The 25,345-nt window shown below is 43.1% G+C and overlaps 1 protein-coding gene across 1 annotated transcript in view; it reads right to left on the minus strand.

The window, feature by feature from the left end:
- The window catches only part of adgrd2 (adhesion G protein-coupled receptor D2), a 47,777-nt gene extending 23,082 nt beyond the window's left edge, over positions 1-24,695 (minus strand). Inside the window, exons 1-14 of the mRNA XM_073819481.1 lie at positions 24,515-24,695; positions 22,977-23,026; positions 22,816-22,876; positions 21,269-21,514; positions 20,364-21,029; positions 15,344-15,472; positions 15,171-15,256; positions 8,384-8,662; positions 7,710-7,821; positions 7,494-7,619; positions 7,307-7,415; positions 6,806-6,911; positions 4,193-4,245; positions 3,973-4,096 (exon numbers count right to left, since the gene is read on the minus strand). Coding sequence (XP_073675582.1) covers positions 3,973-4,096; positions 4,193-4,245; positions 6,806-6,911; positions 7,307-7,415; positions 7,494-7,619; positions 7,710-7,821; positions 8,384-8,662; positions 15,171-15,256; positions 15,344-15,472; positions 20,364-21,029; positions 21,269-21,514; positions 22,816-22,876; positions 22,977-23,026; positions 24,515-24,551 — 2,184 coding nt within the window. The 5' untranslated portion in view covers positions 24,552-24,695. The remainder of the gene's footprint in view (positions 1-3,972; positions 4,097-4,192; positions 4,246-6,805; positions 6,912-7,306; positions 7,416-7,493; positions 7,620-7,709; positions 7,822-8,383; positions 8,663-15,170; positions 15,257-15,343; positions 15,473-20,363; positions 21,030-21,268; positions 21,515-22,815; positions 22,877-22,976; positions 23,027-24,514) is intronic.
- Positions 24,696-25,345: the final 650 nt, after the last annotated feature.

The following is a 25,345-nucleotide window of genomic DNA, read 5'->3' on the forward strand; positions in this document are numbered from 1 at the left end:
GCTTACTGCCCGATTGGTACAGTACTGAAGTCTCTGCAATCTCGCTTTACGCAGGGTTGACCCACTTCCCCCATAAGGTGTACTTGGTGGAATTATTGGCCTTCCACAACCCCTTTTCGGTGCTAGTCAGTGGTTAGAATCCCCTGGGTCATACGTTTTCCTCCAACAGTGCACCTGGTCTCAAGAGCAGATGCCCGGCTGAGGCCCGGGGAATGGATGCTTCACCCCGAGGGGTGAAGCAGATATGGAGAGTGTTTGGCCAGGCTCAGGTGAACCTCTTTGCGACTCAACAGACATCTCAGGGTCCCCTCTGGTACTCTCTAGTCCCTCCAGCTCCTCTAGGACTGTACGTGATGGTACAGACGTGGCCGAGGCTACGTCTGTACGCCTTTCCCCCGATCGCTCTGCTCCCAGGAGTTCTAGAAAGAGTACGTCGGTATGGAGTCAGCCTACCATTAGTAGCCCCATACTGGCCTGGCCCGAGTATGGTTCTCGGACATCATTTCCCTCCTAGACGGCTCTCCATGGGAGATTCCGTTCAGGAGGGACCTCCTTTCTCAGGCCGAGGGCACAATCTGCCACCCCCACCTAGAGAAGTGGAAACTATGGGTGTGGCCCCTGAGGGGGCACATCTCATAGATGATGGTCTCTCAACCGAGGTTGTTGAGACCATCCTTCATTCTAGAGCTCCCTCTACAAGGAAACTTTATGGCCTTAAATGGAAGGTCTTCACCTCGCTGCAGTCTCGCTTCCCCGCAGGGTTAGCCCACTCCACCCTGAGGGTATACGTGGCGGCTTTATCGGCCTACAACGCCCCTCTGGGTGGCCTGTCAGTGGGTAAGAATCCCTTGGTCATACGTTTCTTTCACGGTGCACTACGGCAACCCTTGGAAGTCTAATTGCGATGTGTCCAGTGTGAGCACCGGACACATGCGTCAACAGAGCAGCTGCTGTCTGGTATCTCCCCCTGAGGGGGGTGGTACCTGGCTTCGAAACAGCTCCATTAGTAGATGGATCGTGGTTATCATCTCTACTGTTTATGAGCCCTCTGGCCTGCCATTACCCTTGGGCCTGACTGCCTCTGGAGCTCTGTTAGTGGGTGTCCCTAACCAGGACATCTGCAGTGCTGCGGGTTGGTCCAAACAAAGACCACTGACCTTTGCAGGTTCTACGAGCTAGACCTGCGAGTCGCTCCGTCCTAAGTAGAGAATAGTACTCTATGCATCGTGTGCCTGAGGGCCGAGGTATATGTATTTCCCTCTTCTGCTGGGGCCTCCCCAGAGAGAGATGTAATACCACTCCTGTCCTGGCAGTTTCCCAGGTGGAGCCATTACAGTGCCCTGGCCAGAGTTTCCAGGCACTACTTGCGTCCCTCTTGCTCTGGGTGCGCCCAGACAAAGGACCACCTCCTCCTCATGTGCCCGAGGGCCGAGGAGGACTTCTTCCTCCCGGTCTGGCTGGTCATCAGACGGAGGTAGATCACCTCGTGTGCCCGAGGGCCGAGGTTCACACTATTCTCACCACCAAGGACTACTACCTTTTCCTCATGTGCCCGAGGGCCAAGGAGGACTTCTACTTCCCAGTCTGACTGGTCAACAGATGGAGAAAGATCAACTTGTGTGCCCGAGGGCCGAGGTGCACTACTCTCCCTCCTGCGCTGGGTGCTCCCCAGGCAGAGATGTAGTTCCACTCGCGTCCTGGCAGTTTTCCCAAGCGGAGCTATTCCAGTGCCCTGGCCAGAGTTTCCAGGCGCTACTTGTGTCCCTCTTGTTCTGGGTGCACCCAGACAAAGGACTACCCCCTCCTGGTGTGCCCGAGGGCAGAGGAGGATGTCTCCCTCTCTGGGTGGTGACCAGACTTGGGTGTATGACCAAACCTTGTGGGCCCGAGGGCCGAGGTCTATAATCCCTCTTCGCTGGGTACGTCCCAGGCAGAGATGTAATCTCGCTCGCGTCCTGGCTATCTTCCCAGGCAGAGCCAGTGCCCTGGCCACAAGTCTCCAGGCACTACTTGTGTCCCTCTTGTTCCGGGTAGCCCCGACAAAGGACTATCTTGTCCTCGTGTGCCCGAGGGCCGAGGAGGATATCCCCCTCTCTGGCTGGTGACCAGACTGGGGTGTATGACACAAACCTCGTGGGCCTGAGGGCCGAGGTTTATAATCCCTCTTCGCTGGATACGTCCCAGGCAGAGATGTAATCCCGCTCGCGTCCTGGCAATCTTCCCAGGCGGAGCAACCTAGTGTTCTGGCAATTCCCCAGACACTACCTGTCCCTCTACATCTGGCTGGTCCCCAGACAGAGGTGGACTCTCTCCTCGTGTGCCCGAGGGCCGAGGCGGATCATATCGCTCTTCGCTGGGAGCTTCCTAGGCAGAGATGTAATTCCACTCGCGTCCTGGCAACTTTTCCAGGCGGAGCCAATCTAGTCCCTCTTGTGCTGGCTGTTCCCCAGACAGGGTTTGGACTACTTCTCCTCGTGCGCCTGAGGGCCGAGGTACACATCATTCTTCCTCTTGCGCTGGGGCCTCCCCAGGCAGAGATGTGATCCCGCTCGTGTCCTGGCAGTTTCCCAGGCGGAGCGCTTCCTCGTGAGCCCGAGGGCCGAGGTATATGCCATTCCCTCTTGCTCTGGCAATTTCTCCGGACAGAGGTATAATATTTCTTGCATCCTGGCAAATTTCCCAGGCGGAGAACCATCAGTGCCCCCACAGGTAAGTATCTTCTTGCATTGCCCTCCTGCTCTGGGCTGGTTCCCCAGACAGAGGTGTACCATCTCTCTTGCCCTGGCCCCCCCAGGCAGAGAGTTTGTTCTGGCCTGGTCCACCAGACTCAACGCTTCCTTTCCTTTCCAAGACAAACACCACTGGGCAGGAATTTGGAATCATGGGGAAGTTGGCATATCGTTCCCCAAAGTGTTAATGACGCAGTGCGAGTTCCCGGAAGGGAACGTCTCGGGTTACGTATGTAACCCGAGACGTTTTCTATTTTAATATACTTTAAAGTATAATTTATTCCTGTGATGCAAAGCTGAATTTTCAGCATCATTACTCCAGTATTCAGTGTCACATGATCCTTCAGAAATTATTCTAAAATGTATTCTAAGTAATGTATTTTTTTGAACCTGTCATACTTTTTTCAGGATTCTTTGATAAATAAAACATTAAAAAGAGCATTTATTTAAAACAGAAATCTTTTGAAACAACAAAAGGTTTGGGGTCAGTAATTTTTTCCTAATACTTTCTAATACTCAGCAAGAATGTGTAAATTGATAAAAGTGATAGTAAAAACAATTTATATTTATACTTCGAATAAATACTGTTCTTATTAACTTTTTATTCTTCAAAGAATCCTAAAAAAGTATCACAGGTTCCAATAAAATATTAAGCAGCACAACTGTTTCCAACATTGATAATAAAAGTAATAAATCAGTATATTAGAATGATTTTTGAAGGATCAGGTGACACTGAAGACTGGCGTAATCACTCAAAATTCAGCTTGGCATCACAGAAATAAATTATATTTTAAGGTATATTAAAATAAAAACTGTTATTTTGAATTGCAATAATATTTCATAATATTTCTGTATTTTTGATCAAATAAATGAAATTTTGATGAGCATAAGAGACAAAAAGTGAAAAAGTGTAATGTATTAGATAAATGGTTTTTTTTTTAAACCTAAACTTGAAAATTAGAAATGCTGCCTTGGCAACTGACTGAAGTATGTTTAAGGTGATGTACAAAAATGACCAAATTGAAACTGAAATAAAAATAAGCTTTCTCAAAAATATAAAATTAAAAGATAATTCATAAATGAACACATATTAGTACATACTAAAATAACACAGTTTGCAACTGAATAAGCCTGTTTTTTCATAAGCAAAGTTAATAATTATTGGTCAAATCCATGTGCAGTATCCTGTTTTCATATCATAAATGTATCTATTACAGGTACTGCTTATTAAAATCCTCCTTACATCAGCATCTGAGATCTGTAACAGCAAGGCAAAGTTGGTAGTGTGGTTACAGGAACAGGAAGTTGAGTTATTCTGTTTGTAATTAACACTGCAACCCTTTGTTGACCATCCTCCCCCCTCCGTCCTGAGGTGTCAAGACAAAACCAGATTTCATCAGTTATACAAATGTAAGAAGAGAATTCACAAATATAATAAATGTAAGTACATGAAAATAGCTTACGTCAGGTCAAAATCCCAAAAAGAACATAAAGGTTTTAAATTCATTGAACTGTTCTAAAGAATGAAAAAGAGAAGCATTGTTGTTGAAGTCAGTCATAAAAGTCCAACAATACACAATTCAGTCCTGATCAAACTTCATTTTAAACAGCTCTCCTAAAATGACAGATCGTTCTACTGTTCAGAAGTTCGATAGGAGTGCATTAAATTGATCAAGAGTGACAGCAAATACATTTATAATGTTACAAAATATTTATATTTCCAAAAATATATATAATAATAATAAAAACTGTTTTCAAAATTGATAATTAGAAATATTTCTTAAGCAAAAAAATCATCATATTATAGTGATTTCTGAAGGATAATGTGACGCTGAAGCCTGGAGTGTCAGGATTATTGCCTGTTCTGTCATGTTTTTCCTAGTGCCCCCCCCCCCCCATGTTTCCTAATGGTTTAGTCCTTGTCTCCCCCTTCTGGTTTTGTCTTTATTGGTTTATTCATGCCCATATTTGTATTTCCCTCTCATCATCTTGCTATCTCGTTTGTAGCCACGCCCTGTTTGTTGTGTATTTAAGTCTGTGTCTGATCACACCCCAGTGTCCGTCGATGATGTCTCTGTGTTTATCATGCTCCTCGGTTTTTGTTTGTAACGTTACGCTGTGTTTTCTGTTTGCCCCTTGTATTTTGTTCGTTTATTTAGAATAAATCAGTGTTTTTGTTTATAGTCTTGTTTCCTGTGTTTTCCCTGGTTCCTCTCCCTGCACGTGTGACATGGAGTAATGATGCTGAAAATTTAGCTATAAATTAATTACATTATAAAATACATTAAAACAGAAAACTGGTCTCTTAAATTGTAATAATATTTCACATTATTTCTGTTTTACTGTATTTTTTGGTGAGCATAAGAGACTTATTTTGACCACAAAAGTTTGAATGGTTATGCAAATTTAAGTTTTTCACATAAGTCTACCTATTTCTTCTGAAGACTTGAAATAAAACAAGCATATATTGACTACCGTTAAAGGGATAGTTCACCCAAAAATCTAAATTCTGTTATTAATTACTCACCCTCATGTCGTTCCAAACTCGTAAGACCTTCGTTCATCTTCAGAACACAAATTCAACTATTTTTGATTAAATCTGAGAGCTTTCTGGCCCTGCATGGACAGCAAAGCAACTGACATGTTCAAGGCCCGGAAAGGTAGAAAGGACATTGTTAATATAGTCAATGTGACATCAGTGGTTCAACTTTTTGTGCGCAGAAAACTAAAATAACTTTATTCGACAATTCTTCTCTTCTGCATAACTGTAGCGCCATTTTGGAGAGTACTACAAGAAAACTACGGTTCAACCACTGATGTCACATGGTTAATTTTTTCAATGTCCTTACTACCTTTCTGGGCCTTGAACATGTCGGTTACATTACAGTTTATGCAGGGTTAGAAAGCTCTCAGATTTAATAAAAAAAATCTTAATTTGTGTTCTGAAGATGAAAAAAGGTCTTTCTGGTTTGGAACGACATGAGGGTGAGTGATTAATGACAGAATTTTTCATTTTTGGGTGAACTATCCCTTTAAGGTACTATTAAAGGAGTAGATCAGTTCTAGAACAAAAATTTACAGGTAATTTACTCATCCAAGATGTTCATGTCTTTCTTTCTTACGTCGATAAGAAATTATGTTTCTTGAGGAAAACATTTCTCTTTAGATTTCTCTCTATATAATAGACTTCAATGGTGCCCCCAAGCTTGAACTTCCAAAATGCAGTTTCAATGCAGCTTTAAAGGGCTCTAAACTATTTAAGGGGAGCAAAACGGTCGGTCATTTTCTAAACAAACTGACAATTTATATACTTTTTAACCTCAAATGCATGTGTTGTCTATGTCCGTGTGAACTTTAGTTTAGTGTTTACAAAGGGAACATGCACAAAATATCAAACGCCCTTTAAAAAAAAGGTAAAACAGCGATGTAGGACGATTTTGGAGTTGAAGATAAAAACGAGATGGAAGTTTTTCAACATACCCTAACTGTATTGACCCGGATTACACAGACTACGCATACGCATCGCAGAGACAGGACAAGATGAGCATTTGAGGTTAAGAGGTATATAAATTGTCAGTTTGTTTCAAAAATAACAGATCGTTTCGCTAGACACCCCTTTTCCTCGACTGAGGTCATTTAGAGCCTTTTAAAGCGCCATTGAAACTGCATTTTGGAAGTTCAAACTTGAGGGCACCATTAAAGTCCACTATATGGAAATAATTCCTGAAATGTTTTCCTCAAGAAACATAATTTCTTTACAAATGAAGAAAGAAAGACATGAACATCTTGGACTACAAAATTGGTGAGTAAATTATCTGTACATTTTTGTTCTGGAAGGGAACTAATCCTTTAAGCTGCTTTTTGTCCTTTTGGATCTTAAATGCCTCTAGGTTACCACATTTTGTTAAATGTTTCCTGAAAACTCTAAAAGTCTATGTTAAAACTATTTTTCAATGTTTCCACTGGCATTCTGAACATCTCTGCACTGACTTAAGCCAAAACTAATTACAAAAATGGGTTCACAGATACAAAAAATTTGCTATTACAACACAAACGATACATGTTATTTCCTGTACCTGAATCCTGTGCTGGAGTGTGAAGTTTATGGCCATACTGATCGGCTGTCCATCTGCCAGCACTGTACTGGAGATGATTGATGAGCCCAAAACTGTTTTCATGTTCCTGATTTATACAACCACACACTCACATCAGCAATATGACAACACATTAATGTTGAAATTACACTGTAATATGAATTAAAAAGAAGTTTTCTGAAAATAATTTCCCTGCAATTGAAACAATTTAAGTTTAAAGTATCACACACATTTAAAAATAAAGGTTCTTTATTGGAATCTTTCCATTTCACAAAAGGTTCTTTATAATGGAAAAAATTCTTTACATTTTTTTAAATGTTCCTCACACTAATAAACAATAGTTCTTTTAGGAATTGTCCACAGAGAGATTCTTTGGGTAAACAAAAAAGTGGTTGCTCATTATGGAACCTTTATTTTTAAGAGTGTGTTCACGCTCTTAATTCATTCATTCAGTAAATCGGCATACTGTGTATCATGGCTTACTTATAAGATCCATCACTGACTATAGGAGAAAGGGTAATGTTCTCCTCTCTCTCTGAGAGACATTTCACAGAGCTGTACCATGTATTCAGCAAAGTCACCCTTTTGTAACCTAAAGCACAACATATAAAAATTAGGGGAAGAAAAACAATGACAATCAAACAATCAATCTGTTTTTTAGTATCCTTACCATTGTTCTGTAGTTCCTTCATGTTTTCAGCTGGGACAGAAATGCAGTCATGATCTCCCACATCCAACCCACAAAACGCAGAAATGTGAGAATCTTCAGACAGTAACTTTTGCTGGACTTGCATCTCTGCAACACAGGACCACAGTTTTTTGCCTTTGGTTTAAATTTTTAACGTGTATTAGTCTCTTGTTTGCTCTGTATGTCTGTGTAACTTACTGATATTGTCGCTGTGTATCTGCACACTGTCTGTGTCGTCCATCAGCAGAGAGTTAAGGTTGATTACCATGCGGTCTACAGTCTGTATGACTGCCATTGGACCCTTCACTACCTACAAAGAACAGATTTATAAAGAAACTACGCTACACCTATTTCATACACACACACACACACACACACACACACACACACACATATACATACATATATATACATATATACATATATATGTATGTATATGACTTTCTACTTTCAGACAAATACAATCAGAGTTATATTATAAAATGTCCTGGCTCTTCCAAGCTTTATAATGGCTGTGAATGGGTGTTGAGATTTGAAGTCCAATAAAGTGCATCTCATGAGAATCCGAGATTTAGGTGCACTTTATTGGACTTCTTTTGGACTATTGAATCTCAACAGCCACTCACTGCCATTATAAAGCGTAGAAGGGCCAGGACATTTTTTATATTATTTGGATTGTATTAATCTGTAAGAAGAAAGCCATATACACATAGGATGGCTTGAGAGTGAGTAAATCACGGGGTTCATTTTTATTTTTGATTGAACTATCCATTTAAAGACGTGTGCTAGTCTTTGAGTTTATTAAAGATCACTTTTAAATAATTAGTTATTAATCAACACAAAACAGTTAATAAATAGATTGCTTCGGTCACCTCTTTGATGCTGTTCCATTTACTGACATTGTCTTGGCTGATGAGTGAATCTGCAATGGTGATAAAGCTCTGGCTGAGCTTCTTCGCATCATGGTGACTATGGTTGGCGGTGCTGGGCAGGTCAGCGGCCCGAGACAGAACATGCATCAGCGAGACCATGTCCCTGTTCTCCAGCTGCTTTTGCTCCTTCAAAACAACCTGCTCAGACACGTTCAACAGATGGGACACTGAGGTCCAACTCTGCCCATCTACAGTATCAGAGAGCACATCATCTGCAGTCTGAGAGAAAATGGGACAAAATACAAGTTAAATGGTAACACAGATCGGTATTTAAAGGGGTCATATGATGCGGTTTCTTGTTTTCCTTTGTTTTTGGAGTATTACAAGCTGTTTGTGCATAGATAAGATCTGTAAAGTTGAAAAGCTTAAAGTCTCAAAAGCAAAGAGACATTTATTATAAAAGTTAAGACTCAGCCACACCTCCCTAAAATGGCTTGTTCAAACTCGCCCCCACATGTCTACTTCACGGGGTGAGTAGATTTGCATAACATCGCCTATATGTATATGGAAAGAAAGAAGGCATAACTTTTACCGGCTGTAGTATTGTTGCAGCCGCCATGTTGTGGAGACACAGTGCGTTTCATTGCGAAATCGAAAGTACTTTGTTTGGCCTTCCAAATGAGGACACAACTAGAAATCAGGGGTTAGGTGATATTTACAACACTGTTCTCAAACAGTACAATGCAAATATTGGAGTGGGTGATGTGCATTTCACGGAGGACTGTTTCCTGAACCTGGGAAAGCAGCTTACAATGCCAGCTGTACACAAAGGGTTAAGGCTCTAAAGTGGGGCAATTCCAACGTTGCAAGGACAGTCTGGGCTTTTGACTGATGGCCTGTAAGTACGTTTTCATATTTAAAGAATTCAGTACTGACTATTCAAATGCTAGTTTTAAAGCAGTGTAGAGTAGTGCTTGTTGTTTCTTGTTCTATGATCGCAAATGCAGACACGGCGTTATGTTTATGCGACGCAACACAATGCGTATAAAGACAGTATGAGTCATTATAATCAGTAGTTATGTGTCACGTTAAGGCAAGGGATCTGGGTCCAAATGCAGGGGAAGAGAATTTATTAAATAAACAAACGAATAAACAAACGAATAAACAAACCAAAAGGCCAACACGGCACAACAAAACACGACGGGCTAGAGCACAGAGTTCAAGAGACACGAAATACAGACATCCAAGATACAAACTGAAAACAGGAAACAATGCAACCAGACAGAGTGTAGGGAGAGTGGAGACTATAAAGACTGTGCTAATGGGGAACAGCTGTGGGTGACGAGTGTGACAGGTGTGTGTGACAAGACAGGTGTACACAATTAGCGGAGTGGGGTGCGGGAGGATGGGAGACAGTGACCTCTGGTGGGGAAGGGAGACACCACAGCCCAGACACGTGACAGGACCCCTCCTCTACGGAACGGCTCCCAGACGTTCCACAAGGCCGAACAAAAGTCTGGAGGGAGGAGGAACGGGGGACTGGTGAACCAGGGGGAGGGATGGCGGGCCAGGCCCGTGCAGCGGAGGAACGTGAGTTGGCTTCGCCGCCAGAGGAACGCAAGCCGGCCTCGCCGCCAGAGGAACGCCAGCGGCCAGAGGAACGTGAGCTGGCATAGCTGCCAGAGGAACGTCAGCGGGCACCGCTGCCAGAGGAACGCGAGCCGGCACCGCTGCCAGAGGAACGCGAGCCGGCATAGCCGCCAGAGGAACGTGAGCTGGCATAGCCGCCAGAGGAACGCCAGCAGTCACCGCCGCGTCCGGCACAGAGAAAGCGGTCACCGCCGCGTCAGGAACAGAGAGCGCGGTCACCGCCGCGTCAGGAACAGAGAGAGCGGTCACCGCCGCGTCCGGAACAGAGAGAGCGGTCACCGCCGCGTCCGGAACAGAGAGAGCGGTCACCGCCGCGTCCGGAACAGAGAGAGCGGTCACCGCCGCGTCAGGAACAGAGAGAGCGGTCACCGCCGCGTCAGGAACAGAGAGAGCGGTCACCGCCGCGTCCGGAACAGAGAGAGCGGTCACTGCCGCGTCCGGAACAGAGAGAACGGTCACCGCCGCGTCCGGAACAGAGAGAGCGGTCACCGTCGCGTCCGGAACAGAGAGAGCGGTCACCGCCGCGTCCGGAACAGAGAGAGCGGTCACCGCCGCGTCAGGAACAGAGAGAGCGGTCACCGCCGCGTCCGGAACAGAGAGAGCGGTCACCGCCGCGTCCGGAACAGAGAGAGCGGTCACCGCCGCGTCCGGAACAGAGAGAGCGGTCGCCGCCGCGTCAGGAACAGAGAGAACGGTCGCCGCCGCGTCAGGAACAGAGAGAGCGGTCGCCGCCGCGTCAGGAACAGAGAGCGCGGTCGCCTCTGCGTCCAGAACAGAGAGAGCGGTCACCGCCGCGTCAGGAACAGAGAGAGCGGTCACCGCCGCGTCCGGAACAGAGAGAGCGGTCACCGCCGCGTCAGGAACAGAGAGAGCGGTCACCGCCGCGTCCGGAACAGAGAGAGCGGTCACCGCCGCGTCAGGAACAGAGAGAGCGGTCACCGCCGCGTCAGGAACAGAGAGCGCGTTCACAGTCGCGTCAGGAACAGAGAGCGCGGTTGCCTCCGCGTCCAGAACAGAGAGAGCGGTCACCGCCGCGTCAGGAACAGAGAGAGCGGTCACCGCCGCGTCCGGAACAGAGAGAGCGGTCACCGCCGCGTCAGGAACAGAGAGAGCGGTCACCGCCACGTCCGGAACAGAGAGAGCGGTCACCGCCGCGTCCGGAACAGAGAGAGCGGTCACCGCCGCGTCAGGAACAGAGAGAACGGTCGCCGCCGCGTCAGGAACAGAGAGAGCGGTCGCCGCCGCGTCAGGAACAGAGAGCGCGGTTGCCTCCGCGTCCAGAACAGAGAGAGCGGTCACCGCCGCGTCAGGAACAGAGAGAGCGGTCACCGCCGCGTCCGGAACAGAGAGAGCGGTCACCGCCGCGTCAGGAACAGAGAGAGCGGTCACCGCCGCGTCCGGAACAGAGAGAGCGGTCACCGCCGCGTCAGGAACAAAGAGAGCGGTCATCGCCGCGTCCGGAACAGAGAGCGCGTTCACAGTCGCGTCAGGAACAGAGAGCGCGGTTGCCTCCGCGTCCAGAACAGAGAGAGCGGTCACCGCCGCGTCAGGAACAGAGAGAGCGGTCACCGCCGCGTCCGGAACAGAGAGAGCGGTCACCGCCGCGTCAGGAACAGAGAGAGCGGTCACCGCCGCGTCCGGAACAGAGAGAGCGGTCACCGCCGCGTCCGGAACAGAGAGAGCGGTCATCGCCGCGTCCGGAACAGAGAGCGCGTTCACAGTCGCGTCAGGAACAGAGAGCGCGGTTGCCTCCGCGTCCAGAACAGAGAGCGCAGTCGCCTCCGCGTCAGGAACAGAGAGAGCGGACGCCCTCCCTCGAAAAAACGCCTCTGCCCTCGCCATAAAGTAGGGGCGCGTCCGCGCCGCCTCAGCACTAAGGGCGTCCATCGCCGCCAAACAGGCGTAGATGGTCTCGAAGCGAGCGGCTGACGCCGCCTCGAAAGACCTCTCACCCGCTGGACCCACTGTTGCTGGTTGCATTCTGTCACGTTAAGGCAAGGGATCTGGGTCCAAATGCAGGGGAAGAGAATTTATTAAATAAACAAACGAATAAACAAACGAATAAACAAACCAAAAGGCCAACACGGCACAACAAAACACGACGGGCTAGAGCACAGAGTTCAAGAGACACGAAATACAGACATCCAAGATACAAACTGAAAACAGGAAACAATGCAACCAGACAGAGTGTAGGGAGAGTGGAGACTATAAAGACTGTGCTAATGGGGAACAGCTGTGGGTGACGAGTGTGACAGGTGTGTGTGACAAGACAGGTGTACACAATTAGTGGAGTGGGGTGCGGGAGGATGGGAGACAGTGACCTCTGGTGGGGAAGGGAGACACCACAGCCCAGACACGTGACAGGACCCCTCCTCTACGGAACGGCTCCCAGACGTTCCACAAGGCCGAACAAAAGTCTGGAGGGAGGAGGAACGGGGGACTGGTGAACCAGGGGGAGGGATGGCGGGCCAGGCCCGTGCAGCGGAGGAACGTGAGTTGGCTTCGCCGCCAGAGGAACGCAAGCCGGCCTCGCCGCCAGAGGAACGCCAGCGGCCAGAGGAACGTGAGCTGGCATAGCTGCCAGAGGAACGTCAGCGGGCACCGCTGCCAGAGGAACGTCAGCGGGCACCGCTGCCAGAGGAACGCGAGCCGGCACCGCTGCCAGAGGAACGCGAGCCGGCATAGCCGCCAGAGGAACGTGAGCTGGCATAGCCGCCAGAGGAACGCCAGCAGTCACCGCCGCGTCCGGCACAGAGAAAGCGGTCACCGCCGCGTCAGGAACAGAGAGCGCGGTCACCGCCGCGTCCGGCACAGAGAAAGCGGTCACCGCCGCGTCCGGAACAGAGAGAGCGGTCACCGCCGCGTCCGGAAATGAGAGAGCGGTCACCGCCGCGTCCGGAACAGAGAGAGCGGTCACCGCCGCGTCAGGAACAGAGAGAGCGGTCACCGCCGCGTCAGGAACAGAGAGAGCGGTCACTGCCGCGTCCGGAACAGAGAGAGCGGTCACTGCCGCGTCCGGAACAGAGAGAACGGTCACCGCCGCGTCCGGAACAGAGAGAGCGGTCACCGTCGCGTCCGGAACAGAGAGAGCGGTCACCGCCGCGTCCGGAACAGAGAGAGCGGTCACCGCCGCGTCAGGAACAGAGAGAGCGGTCACCGCCGCGTCCGGAACAGAGAGAGCGGTCACCACCGCGTCCGGAACAGAGAGAGCGGTCACCGCCGCGTCAGGAACAGAGAGAGCGGTCACCGCCGCGTCAGGAACAGAGAGCGCGTTCACAGTCGCGTCAGGAACAGAGAGCGCGGTTGCCTCCGCGTCCAGAACAGAGAGAGCGGTCACCGCCGCGTCAGGAACAGAGAGAGCGGTCACCGCCGCGTCCGGAACAGAGAGAGCGGTCACCGCCGCGTCAGGAACAGAGAGAGCGGTCACCGCCGCGTCCGGAACAGAGAGAGCGGTCACCGCCGCGTCCGGAACAGAGAGAGCGGTCACCGCCGCGTCAGGAACAGAGAGAACGGTCGCCGCCGCGTCAGGAACAGAGAGAGCGGTCGCCGCCGCGTCAGGAACAGAGAGCGCGGTTGCCTCCGCGTCCAGAACAGAGAGAGCGGTCACCGCCGCGTCAGGAACAGAGAGAGCGGTCACCGCCGCGTCCGGAACAGAGAGAGCGGTCACCGCCGCGTCAGGAACAGAGAGAGCGGTCACCGCCGCGTCCGGAACAGAGAGAGCGGTCACCGCCGCGTCAGGAACAAAGAGAGCGGTCATCGCCGCGTCCGGAACAGAGAGCGCGTTCACAGTCGCGTCAGGAACAGAGAGCGCGGTTGCCTCCGCGTCCAGAACAGAGAGAGCGGTCACCGCCGCGTCAGGAACAGAGAGAGCGGTCACCGCCGCGTCCGGAACAGAGAGAGCGGTCACCGCCGCGTCAGGAACAGAGAGAGCGGTCACCGCCGCGTCCGGAACAGAGAGAGCGGTCACCGCCGCGTCCGGAACAGAGAGAGCGGTCATCGCCGCGTCCGGAACAGAGAGCGCGTTCACAGTCGCGTCAGGAACAGAGAGCGCGGTTGCCTCCGTGTCCAGAACAGAGAGCGCAGTCGCCTCCGCGTCAGGAACAGAGAGAGCGGACGCCCTCCCTCGAAAAAACGCCTCTGCCCTCGCCATAAAGTAGGGGCGCGTCCGCGCCGCCTCAGCACTAAGGGCGTCCATCGCCGCCAAACAGGCGTAGATGGTCTCGAAGCGAGCGGCTGACGCCGCCTCGAAAGACCTCTCACCCGCTGGACCCACTGTTGCTGGTTGCATTCTGTCACGTTAAGGCAAGGGATCTGGGTCCAAATGCAGGGGAAGAGAATTTATTAAATAAACAAACGAATAAACAAACGAATAAACAAACCAAAAGGCCAACACGGCACAACAAAACACGACGGGCTAGAGCACAGAGTTCAAGAGACACGAAATACAGACATCCAAGATACAAACTGAAAACAGGAAACAATGCAACCAGACAGAGTGTAGGGAGAGTGGAGACTATAAAGACTGTGCTAATGGGGAACAGCTGTGGGTGACGAGTGTGACAGGTGTGTGTGACAAGACAGGTGTACACAATTAGCGGAGTGGGGTGCGGGAGGATGGGAGACAGTGACCTCTGGTGGGGAAGGGAGACACCACAGCCCAGACACGTGACATTATGTCCCTACTGGATGCAACAAATGCCTTGTTTATAATGGGTTTTATTGTTTCTGTCTCGTCACGCTGAGAAATGGCATGGTAATGGGCGTAACATTTCCGTCACAAGCTTGAGGTATTCGGCCAATCACAACACACCGGATAGCTGGCCAATCAGAGAACACCTCGCTTTTCATCACTGATGAGTCTTGTAAAATTTGAAGCGTTTCAGAAAGGCGGGGCAGAGAGGAGCAACAATAATGTACAGTGTGTGGGAAATAATATGTTTTTTGAACCACAAACTGCATAAACACATTTCATTACAACAAATACGCAAAATAATTCTCTTTTTAGCAACATCATATGACCCCTTTAATATACTTATTTTACTTTTTTTCAGTGGAATTCTTTAGTCACTGTTTTTGGTTATTTGTAATTATAGATACTATTTGTGCTAAGAAAGCACTATTTAGAAATCGACTGTACCACGCCATACTGCATGAGACTTTGCATGAAGGAGCTTGGGTTGGACATCAAAGATTCTTTCAGGTCTTTAATCTTCAGATAGTGGTCTGTGGATCAGAGAGCTCACATTCTTCAATACATTCACTTTACTGTGCTTTAGTAACACCCACACATGCTTTCTCTAACCTACATACCTTTGCTGACTTTACAGATGAAGGGGAGCGTGTGTGTGCAAGGGGCAGTGCTGTACTGAGGCTGAATGTCAGACCAACCTTTAAAAATCTCACATTCCTCTTCCTTTATCTGTATTGTCTTTAGGGACCCTGCAAAATAGGCATAATATCTATACATTAACAGAAACTTGGATCGAAATTAAAATGATTGATAAAAAAAAATATGTGATATACAATAAATACAATTAAAACTAACATTTAAATCTGCAATGACACTTAAAAGAAATGTATTAAACAGCAAATCTAATAGTAAAATGTAACATATTTAAAGAATTAGTTCACTTCCAGAATAAACATTTCCTGATAATTTACTCACCCCCATGTCATCCAAGATGTTCATGTCTTTCTTTCTTTAGTCGCAAAGAAATTAATGTTTTTGGGGAAAACCTTCCAGGATTTTTTTTCCATATAGTGGACTTCAATGGGTTAAAGGTCCAAATTGTAGTTTAAATGCAGCTTCAAAGGGCTCTACACGATCCCAGTCGAGGAATAAGGATCTTATCTAGCTAAACAATCTGTCATTTTCTTAAAATAAAAAATGTATATACTTTTGTTACCACAAATGCTCGTCTCGCACCAGAAAACCTTGCGCATTACGTAATGATGTTGGAAAGGTCATGTGTGACGAGGGTAGAAGTACTGACCCAGTGTTTACAAAGTAAACATGCAAAGAAGGTCAAATGCCCTTTACAAAAAAAGATAAAACAACTGAAGTACACAGACAAATAACTAACCATGCATGACCTTTCCAATGTGATTATTATGTTATACGTAAAGATGCACATGCGCATCTCAGAGCTAATGCAAGACGAACATTTGAACATTTGGTAAAAAAAAAAGTATAGGAATGAAATTATTTTTTATGAAAAAGACCGTTTTAATAGACAAGACACTCATTCCTCAGCTGGGAATGGATCATCTAAAGCCCTCTGAAGCTGCATTGAGACTGCAATTTAGATGTTCAACCAGTTGGGTCCCATTGAAGTCCACTAAAACTTAATTTCTTTGCGACTGAGGAAAGAAAGTCATGAACATCTTGGATGACATGGGGGTGAGTAAATTATCAGGAAATACTGATGTAATAATATCAGAAGATCCAAGAAGAATTGGTAAACAAATAATAATAATTATTATTATTTTATAATTGTTACGCCAGGCCAGCAGAGGGAGCCCTTACCCCCACTGACTGTTGCTGCTCCCTCTGCTGCCTCTATGGTAGCTTCCTGTCTGTCTTCCATAAAAGCCAGCTTCACACACACACACATCGCGAAGTATTGATTTGCTCCTAGTGACTTTACCAAGCGTTTTCCCTTGTTCCCGGTTTCCTAGTTCCTAGTTTATTCCTGTCTTGTTTTCTAGTTTCAGTCTCAGTCATAGTTTAGCCTTGTTCATTGTTTTGTTTCATTGTTTGTTTCTTTGTTACTTTGTTTGCTCTCCTGGATTTTGACCCACGCCTGTTTATTGGATTACGCTCTTGGATTATCTTTGTTGATGCTGTTTGCTGGTGTTTTCGACCCTGACTGTTCGACCACGATTCTGTTTAAATAAAGCCTTGCATTTGGATCCCCACTCTCTATTGTCCCGTTTGTAACAATAATATATATTTTAATATATGGTAAAACTATTTTAACACGCACACACAAGTTTTTTTTAAATGTTGAACTAAATACTGAAGTAATATTATCATAAGATTCAAGAAGGATCTGTAAACTAATTATAATAATACTAAAATAATTATTATTTTACAATATACAGTGCCGCTTAAAAGTTTGTGAACCCTTTACAATTTTCTATATTTCAGCATAAATATGACCCAAAACATCATCAGATCATTTAAGTCCTAAAAAGTAGACAAAGAGAACCCAATCGAACAAGTGAGAGAAAAATATTTTCTTTGTCATTTATTTATGGAAAAAAATGACCCAGTGTTACATATCTGTGTGTTGCAAAAGTATGTGAATCTCTCTGATTAGCAGTTCATTTAAAGGTGAAATTAGAGTCCATCTGTGCAGATGTGTTTTCAGTCAGTGCAATGACTATCAGATGTCAGTATGTGACCTCTTTTATTTATAGAACATCAAAGTCTGATCATGTTTGTGGAAGTGAATCATGTCACGAACAAAGGAGATTACTGAGGACTTCGGAAAAAGAGTTGATGTTGCTCATCAGGTTAGTAAGGGTTACAAAACCATCTCTAAAGAGTTTGGACTTCACAAATCCACGGTCAGACTGATTGTGTACAAATGGAGATAATTCAAGACCTCTGTTACCTTCCTGAAAAGTGGTCGACCAACAAAGACCACTCCAAGGCAGAACATGTAATAGTCTGCAAGGTTTGCAAAAGTTCTCATGGTAAATTCTACTAACTAAACTAAAGATCTTTCTCACATTGGCTAATATTAATGTTCATGAGTCCATCATCAGGAGAACACTGAGCAACCAGTGGTGTGCATGGCAGAGTTGCAAGAAGAAAGCCACTGTTCTCCAAAAGGAAAATTGCTTGCTAAAGATCATGTGGACAAGTCAGAGGACTATTGGAGAATGGTTTAATGGATGGATGAAACCAAAATAGAACTTATTGGTTTAAATGAGAAGCTATTATTTTCAGAAAAAGAGCACACTGCATTCCAGCTTAAGAATCCTATCCCATCTGTGAAACATGGTGGTGGTAGTATCATGGCTTGGGCTTGTTTTGCTGCATCTTGGCGGACAGCCTGCCATCATTGATGGAGCAATGAATTCTGAATTATACCAGCAAATTTAAAAGGAAAATGTCAGGACCAAAACAGAGTCTAAAGAGAACCACCAACATCACAGAGTTTAAGTGGTTCTGCAATAAGGAATGGGCTAAAACTCCTACATGTTATTGAGCAGGACCGATCAAGAAACTTTACCTTACTGCAGCAAAAGGGGGTCACACCACTGAATGCAATGCACAGATATGTAACACTGGATGATTTTTCTCAATAAATAAATGACAAAGCAAATATTTTTCTCTCACTTGTTTAATTGGGTTCTCTTTGTCTACTTTCAGGACTTATATGAAAATCTGATTGGTCATATTTATGGAGAAATATAGAAAATTGTAAAGGGTTCACAAACTTTTAAGCAGCACTGCATGAATATATTTTAACAAATGGTAAAACATTATTAACATATAGTCAAACCAAAAATTATTCAGACACCAGATATAATTTGAAATATTTATTTTACTAGTGGATGCAGGACACTATAGTTTATTTATGTAAGCGAGGATAGCAGAATAAAGTGAACTGTGACATATTATACCAAAAATACTAAATATTCTTCATACAGTGAACCACGTTATGTTACATACCTTTCTATCGACATTATTTGACATTATCAAGATGAATTTATTCTGACACAAAAATTTGAATTTGAAAAACAAACAAGCAAGCCCTGCCCAGATTTAAAAAATAATGCAAAAGTAATGTAATGCATTACTTTCCATAAAAAGTAACTAAGTAACGTAATTAGTTACTTTTCTTAGGGAGTAACTCAATATTGTAATGCATTACTTTTAAAAGTAACTAAGTTTAACTCTTGTTCTAGTTATTTTCTAAACTATAGTGAATGTTATAATGTGAGAAATTTTGAAGGTGTCTGAATGGTTTGATTGTAATTCATTTGTGATTATCAAGATGAATTTGTCCTGACAAAGTTTAACTGTGATTTCTGGTCATATTTTATTACCATTTTCTAAACTATGAATAAACTGTGTTCATGTGAGAAATTTTAAAGGTGTCTGAATAAATTTTGGTTTGATCATAATTAATTTGTGATTATCAAGATTTTTTTTTCTGAAACAGTTTAACTCTGAGTTCTTGTCATCAGTGTTGGGGGTAACAGATTACAAGTAACGCAAGTTACATAATAATATGACTTTTCCCAAGTAACTAGTAAAGTAACGCATTACTTTTTAATTGACAAGAAAATATCTGGGTTACTTTTTCAAATAAGTAACGCCAGTTACTTACTTTCCCCCTCCATTTTTTGATTAAAAGCTCTCCTGTCCCCATTTTGAGAGAAATTGTGAGTGTTATTTTAGTTCTAGAATAAATGTGAACATGCATTAATTCATCTCACTCACTAAAAAAACAGATACAGTATTCCTCAAAATGAATAAAAACAGTGAAATCCAATGCACACCTGCAATAATTAAATATGTTAAATAATACAAATATCCATCATGTATTTAATCCCGTTTTATTAACCAATGTCTTTGTTGCTGACCTCCGTTGATCCAATTCATCCATACTAATAAGCATTTTTGCCTCAAGATAATCTAACATTTGTTTTCCTTTTTTTATTGCTGAAGAGTTGACATTTTTTCTTCTGCGGTCTACTGTACAGACGTGAATTTACTTTTCTATAAGCCTGAGGCTTTTGGTATGAAAAGGCTTTTACAATTGCAAAAAATAGAACTTTTTATATTAAAAAATATTCTCTATATTTAGTTATTTAATTTATTTAATTTATATTTACATTTAATAATATATAGTATATTCTCTATATTTCTTTTTTATATAATTGTATAATTCTCTTATTCTCCTTCTATACTGAAATTTCCTTCTCTAAATTTCTATATTTTATAGGTTATCATCAGTCGTATAAGCATTTCACTTCATATCATACTGTGTATAACTGTGTATGTGACAAATAAAATTTGAATTTGAAAAACAAACAAGCAAACCCTGCCGAGATTTAAAAAATAATACAAAAGTAATATAATGCATTACTTTCCATAAAAAGTAACTAAGTAACGTGATTCGTTACTTTTCTTAGGGAGTCAATACTCAATATTGTAATGCATTACTTTTAAAAGTAACTTTCCCCAACACTGCTTGTCATGTTTTATTACCATTTTCTAAACTATAGCAAATAAACTGTGATAATGTGAGAAATGTATTTCATTACATCAATTATTATTATGGATGGTAAAAAGCCAGATGAAGCTAACCTGGACAGCTGAGTGTTGCAGACACATTCTGGACAGACTGATGGACAGTGAAGTTCCAGTCCTGCCATCTGAATATGGCTCTGTGATTGGTCAGCTGTGAGCAGGTGTTCAACGCCTTCACCTGTTCCGGCTCCAGAGCTTCACCCCAAACGTTCAGGTCAGTCAAGTTTCCAAAAAACGGATCTGTAAAATTCCCACCAAAAGTATCCTGGTCCTGTCCTACAACAAATATCCCGCCTCCGTGAATATCATTTTCCTTTTCCTTTCCTCGAGCTTTCTCTTGCTTAAAATCTTCTCTTTTCCCGTCCACATAAATTGCCCAATATCCATCGCTCGAGCGCCACGTGACGCAAACATGGTGCCAGTCTCCATCAACCGGCAGCTCGGCTTTGTACGCAGGATGAAGTCCTTTAATGATAAGCGCTAGGCGGACTGTTCTCGTTTTGTCACGACTTCGCTTGAACTCGAATAGCTTTCCACGCAGCTGGAATTCATTGATGAAAGCACGCGCTGCGTACGAGAACACCGTGGACGCGTTCCCATGCAGCTGCCGCGGGTCCCATTGTACGCGCACGCAAACGGTCACCGCGGACAGTGGCGGGAAAGATGCGTTCACACGGGCGTAGCCGTCCTTAGACTTGAAAGATAATCCTCTGAGGATCGTTACTGTGAAGTTACAGAGATATTAATTTAATTTCTCAAAAAAATTTGAACTCCCTGCTGAAAAAAAACAGCTAAAACCAGCCTAGGCTGGTTGGCTGGACTTAGTTAAGCTGGAAGTAGCTGGTATCCCAGCCTGACCAGGCTGGGAAAGTGGTCAAAACCCCTCTAAAACCAGCCAACCAGCCTAGGCTGGTTTTAGCGTTTTTTTCAGCAGGGTTAGAAAACATCATAACCAAACTTACTTTGTTTGGGGAGGGTCAGATGAGTTGTTGGGTTCTGTTTTTTGTCGGTTTCAAACCAAACTGGGCTCTTCAGATTGGTTTTAGAGAGTAACTGCCGGGCTCCATCCTCGTCTTCTTTGACCCCTGAGGTTGTGAGGGCGCTGGACTGACCGCGGCAGTAACGCAGAGCTTGTTCGAAAGTGAACGATGTGTTCACAAGATGGTACACTGCATCCTTCTGGATCAGAAGGTTCGAGTCTGGCACATCTGCAACAGGTTGGGATCGAGTGAACGGTATGCTCTTTATTAAACCTAGCTTAGTTTTATGATCAAAGTTATGTAGTTTTAATTGTGAGGGAAAAGGATGTATCCATAATCAATTGAGGTCAAACGTTTACATACAGCTTGCGGAATCTGCAAAATGTTAATTATTTTACCAAAATAAGAGAGATCATACAAATTTAATGTTATTTTTGTTTAGTACTGACCTGAATAAGATATTCCACATAAAAGACATTAACCTATAGTAGAAAATAATAGTTGAATACATAAAAATTACGCCATTCAAAAGTTTACATATACTGTTGTTACCTGAATGATCCACAGCTGTTTTATGTTTGTTAAACTGCCTGCTGTTCTTCAGAAAAATCCTTCAGGTCCCACAAATTATTTGGTTTTTCAGCATTTTTGTGTTTTTGAACCCTTTCCAATGACTGTATGATTTTGAGATTCATATTTTCACACTGAGGACAACTGAGGGACTCATATGCAACTATTACAGAAGATTCTAACGCTCACTGATGCTCCAGAAAGAAAACACAATGCATTAAGAGCTGGGGTGTGTAAACTTTTGAACAGAATAAGGATGTGTACATTTTTCTTATTTTGCCTAAATATCATATTTGTTTCATTTAGTATTGCCATTCAGAAGATACAGAAGATGCTTACATGTTTCACAGAAGACAAAATAAGTTAAATTTACCCTGATCTTCAATTCAAAAAGTTTACACCCCCTTTTAATGCATTGTGTTTACATCTGAAGCATCAGTGAGTGTTTGAACCTTTTGTATTAGCTGCATATGAGTCTCTCAGTTGTCATCAGTGTGAAAAGATGGATCTCAAAATCATACAGTCATTGTTGCAAAGGGTTCAAATACAAAAAATGCTGAAAACCAAATAATCTGTGGGACCTGAAAGATTTTTCTGAAGAACAGCGGGCAGTTTAACTGTTCAGGACAAACAAGGGACTCATGCACAACTATCACTAAATAAAACAAAAACACAGCTGTGGATCTTTCAGATAACAACAGTATTAAGAATCAAGTGTATGTAAACTTTTTAACGGGGTCATTTTTTATAAATTCATCGTTTATTTTCTCTCGTGGACTATATGTAAATGTCTTTCATGTGAAATATCTTATTCAGGTCAGTACTAAAACAAACATGCATCTTGTATGATCTTGTTTTGGTAAATTAATTTTAACTTTTGACCTCAACTGTATGTACCAATGACACAGTAGTCTTATAGTTAATATTGTCTGAGAAGCAAAAATACAACATTTACTCACCCAAAATTCCTTTTTCTGCCCTGTCTGACCATGATTGAGTTGGTTCACACACACCATTAATCTTCATGGTTAAACACAAAGAAAAAAGGCACCAAAATATGATCATACTTGAAGAATTTCAAATGTGAGGAACAGACAAATAAATCTGATTTCAACCTTACCACTGCATTAGCCAAAATCACTCCAAAGAGCACTGGAGACATCTTCACATCTGGACAAATGATTCAAAATAAAAGCTTTAAATTGTAACACAAGTAATACAAACCAAAGGAGATGAGTATCTAACTATCAGTATAAAACAGATGTTTGCTAAGTCACTCTCACATGTGTTCCTCAAATGTAAGTTCCTTATTCTTTTGTAAAACCATTAAGGTAATTGTCAAAGCATGATAAAACTGCAGTATGAAACTCAAAACCAGATATAACCTACATTTACTTGATCCAAGTATAGCAAATAAAAAAGCAACATAATCCTTCAGAAATCATTTTAATATTCTGATTTGCTGCTCAAAAACATTTATTAGTATTATTATTATGTTGAAAACAGTTGAGTATACTTTTTTAGGTTTCTTTTATGAATAAAGAGTTCAGAAGAACAGCATTTATCTGAAATAGAAATCTTATGTAACATAATAAATGTCTTTATCATCCATTTTGACCAATTTAAAGCATCCTTGCTAAATAAAAGTAGTAATTCCAATATAATTAATAAAATAAATTCTACTGGCTCCAAACTTTTGAATAGTATAGAGTATAATGCTACAAAAATATTCTATTTCAGATAAATGCTGAATATTGTGATCTTTCTATTCAACAAAGAATCCTGAAAAAAATGTACTCAACTCTTTATTGATAATATATTGATAATAATAATAAAAAATGTTTCTTGAAAAGGAAATCAGCATATTAGAATGACTTCTGAAGGATCATTTGATGCTGAAGACTGGAGTAATGCTGCTGAAAATTTAGCTTTGATCACAGAAATAAATTACATTTTAAAATATATTCAAATAGAAAGCAGTATTTTAAATAGTAAAAATATTTCAAAATGTACTGTTTGTGCTGTACTTAATAAATAAATGCAGACTTGGTGAGCAAAAAACATTAAAAATCTTACTGTTAAAAAACTTTTGACTGGTAGTGTATTTTTTTGTGAAATTAATTAAAAATAAGAAATAATGTTCTAAGATAATAAAAAAAACTTTTATGTTAATTTACATTTTAAATGGTCTTTTTATAGTAATTTTATAGTTTTTACAATAAAGACTTTTTTACTACTATATGCAGTGAAAAACTGAAAAACTGCAAAAAATCTAATGCATAAAATCGAATGTATTTTTTAGTAAAAAAGTGAAATGTGCAGTTTGCCCAAGTGAATTTTCTGTATAATCCTTCGCATTTAATGGTATTTAGTTTAATTGTGATTTTTAATATTTTAGTGTTGTGTGCTTTACATGATGGTGTTTTGTGTTTGTTTGAATGGCCTTCTAGAAATGATTTATCTCAGTTTGTGGAAACGCTACTTGGGTAACACTGTACTTAAAGCCTCAATGTATAAGGCATTATAAAGAGTTATTGAAGGTTATACTGCATTATAATTACTCATAATGTGAGTTGTGATACATTATATCTTGTCATAAATAATTATAACCATATTTAAAATGAATAGTGTAAATGTTATATAAGAGATTTGACTTACAGGTGTAGTTGTAGCACTGCCTTGTGCTGCTTGTCATGTGATGATCTCCAATAGTTTGAGTCCTAGCATCCAAACATTTGTTTGCATCTGTATATGTATCTCATATTATCTATGCACTTATACTGTCTTTATCTTTCAGCTTGCAAGTGTAACATCCATACCAAAATCCATCTCATCCAGATTGTCCTCCTTGATCCCGCTGTGTGTGTGTCTCTGGCTTTGGAAAGGAGGTGAGCACAGACCCCCTCGTAGATGTCCAGCCCACCAGCACAGCCGTCATTTTAGCACCACGCTTTGTAATGCTAATGCATGTCATTTATTAAAGTAGACTTCTTGCGCAAGCAGTGTGAAAGCTGGCATACCGAGTTCATCAAGAGCTGCGGGACCACCTACCAATGCTAAATGCCACTTATTTATATCCATTAGTGAGCAAACTTCACACACACAAACACAATGTAAAGTATTACAACACTTGTTCAAACATTGAACTGATCACACACTGTAATCTCACTCTCATGGAAATTAATTTGTCGGCATGCATGAAATGGCACTAGTGAAAGTCATTTCACCATGATGTTTGTTCAAGCTTTTTTAGCTTGTTGCATTGAAAGTCTCTCTATGAAGCTGGTTTGTTTTGTGTAGACTAAGCTTTAGTGTCCTGCAGGACAACAAAAGCAGTGACGTCACTAATGCACAGTGTACACCAGCGAGCCAAAGAAAGCCTGCTATTAGTATGCACTGTAGACAGGAGCTCACGCAAGTCTATTGAGTGTAGCATCAACACCATGAAGAGTTCTCAGATCACAACTAATGACTGATCTGTTTGTAACT

This window comes from Garra rufa, chromosome 15, assembly GCF_049309525.1.
Source record: "Garra rufa chromosome 15, GarRuf1.0, whole genome shotgun sequence".
Classification (NCBI taxonomy): domain Eukaryota; kingdom Metazoa; phylum Chordata; class Actinopteri; order Cypriniformes; family Cyprinidae; genus Garra; species Garra rufa.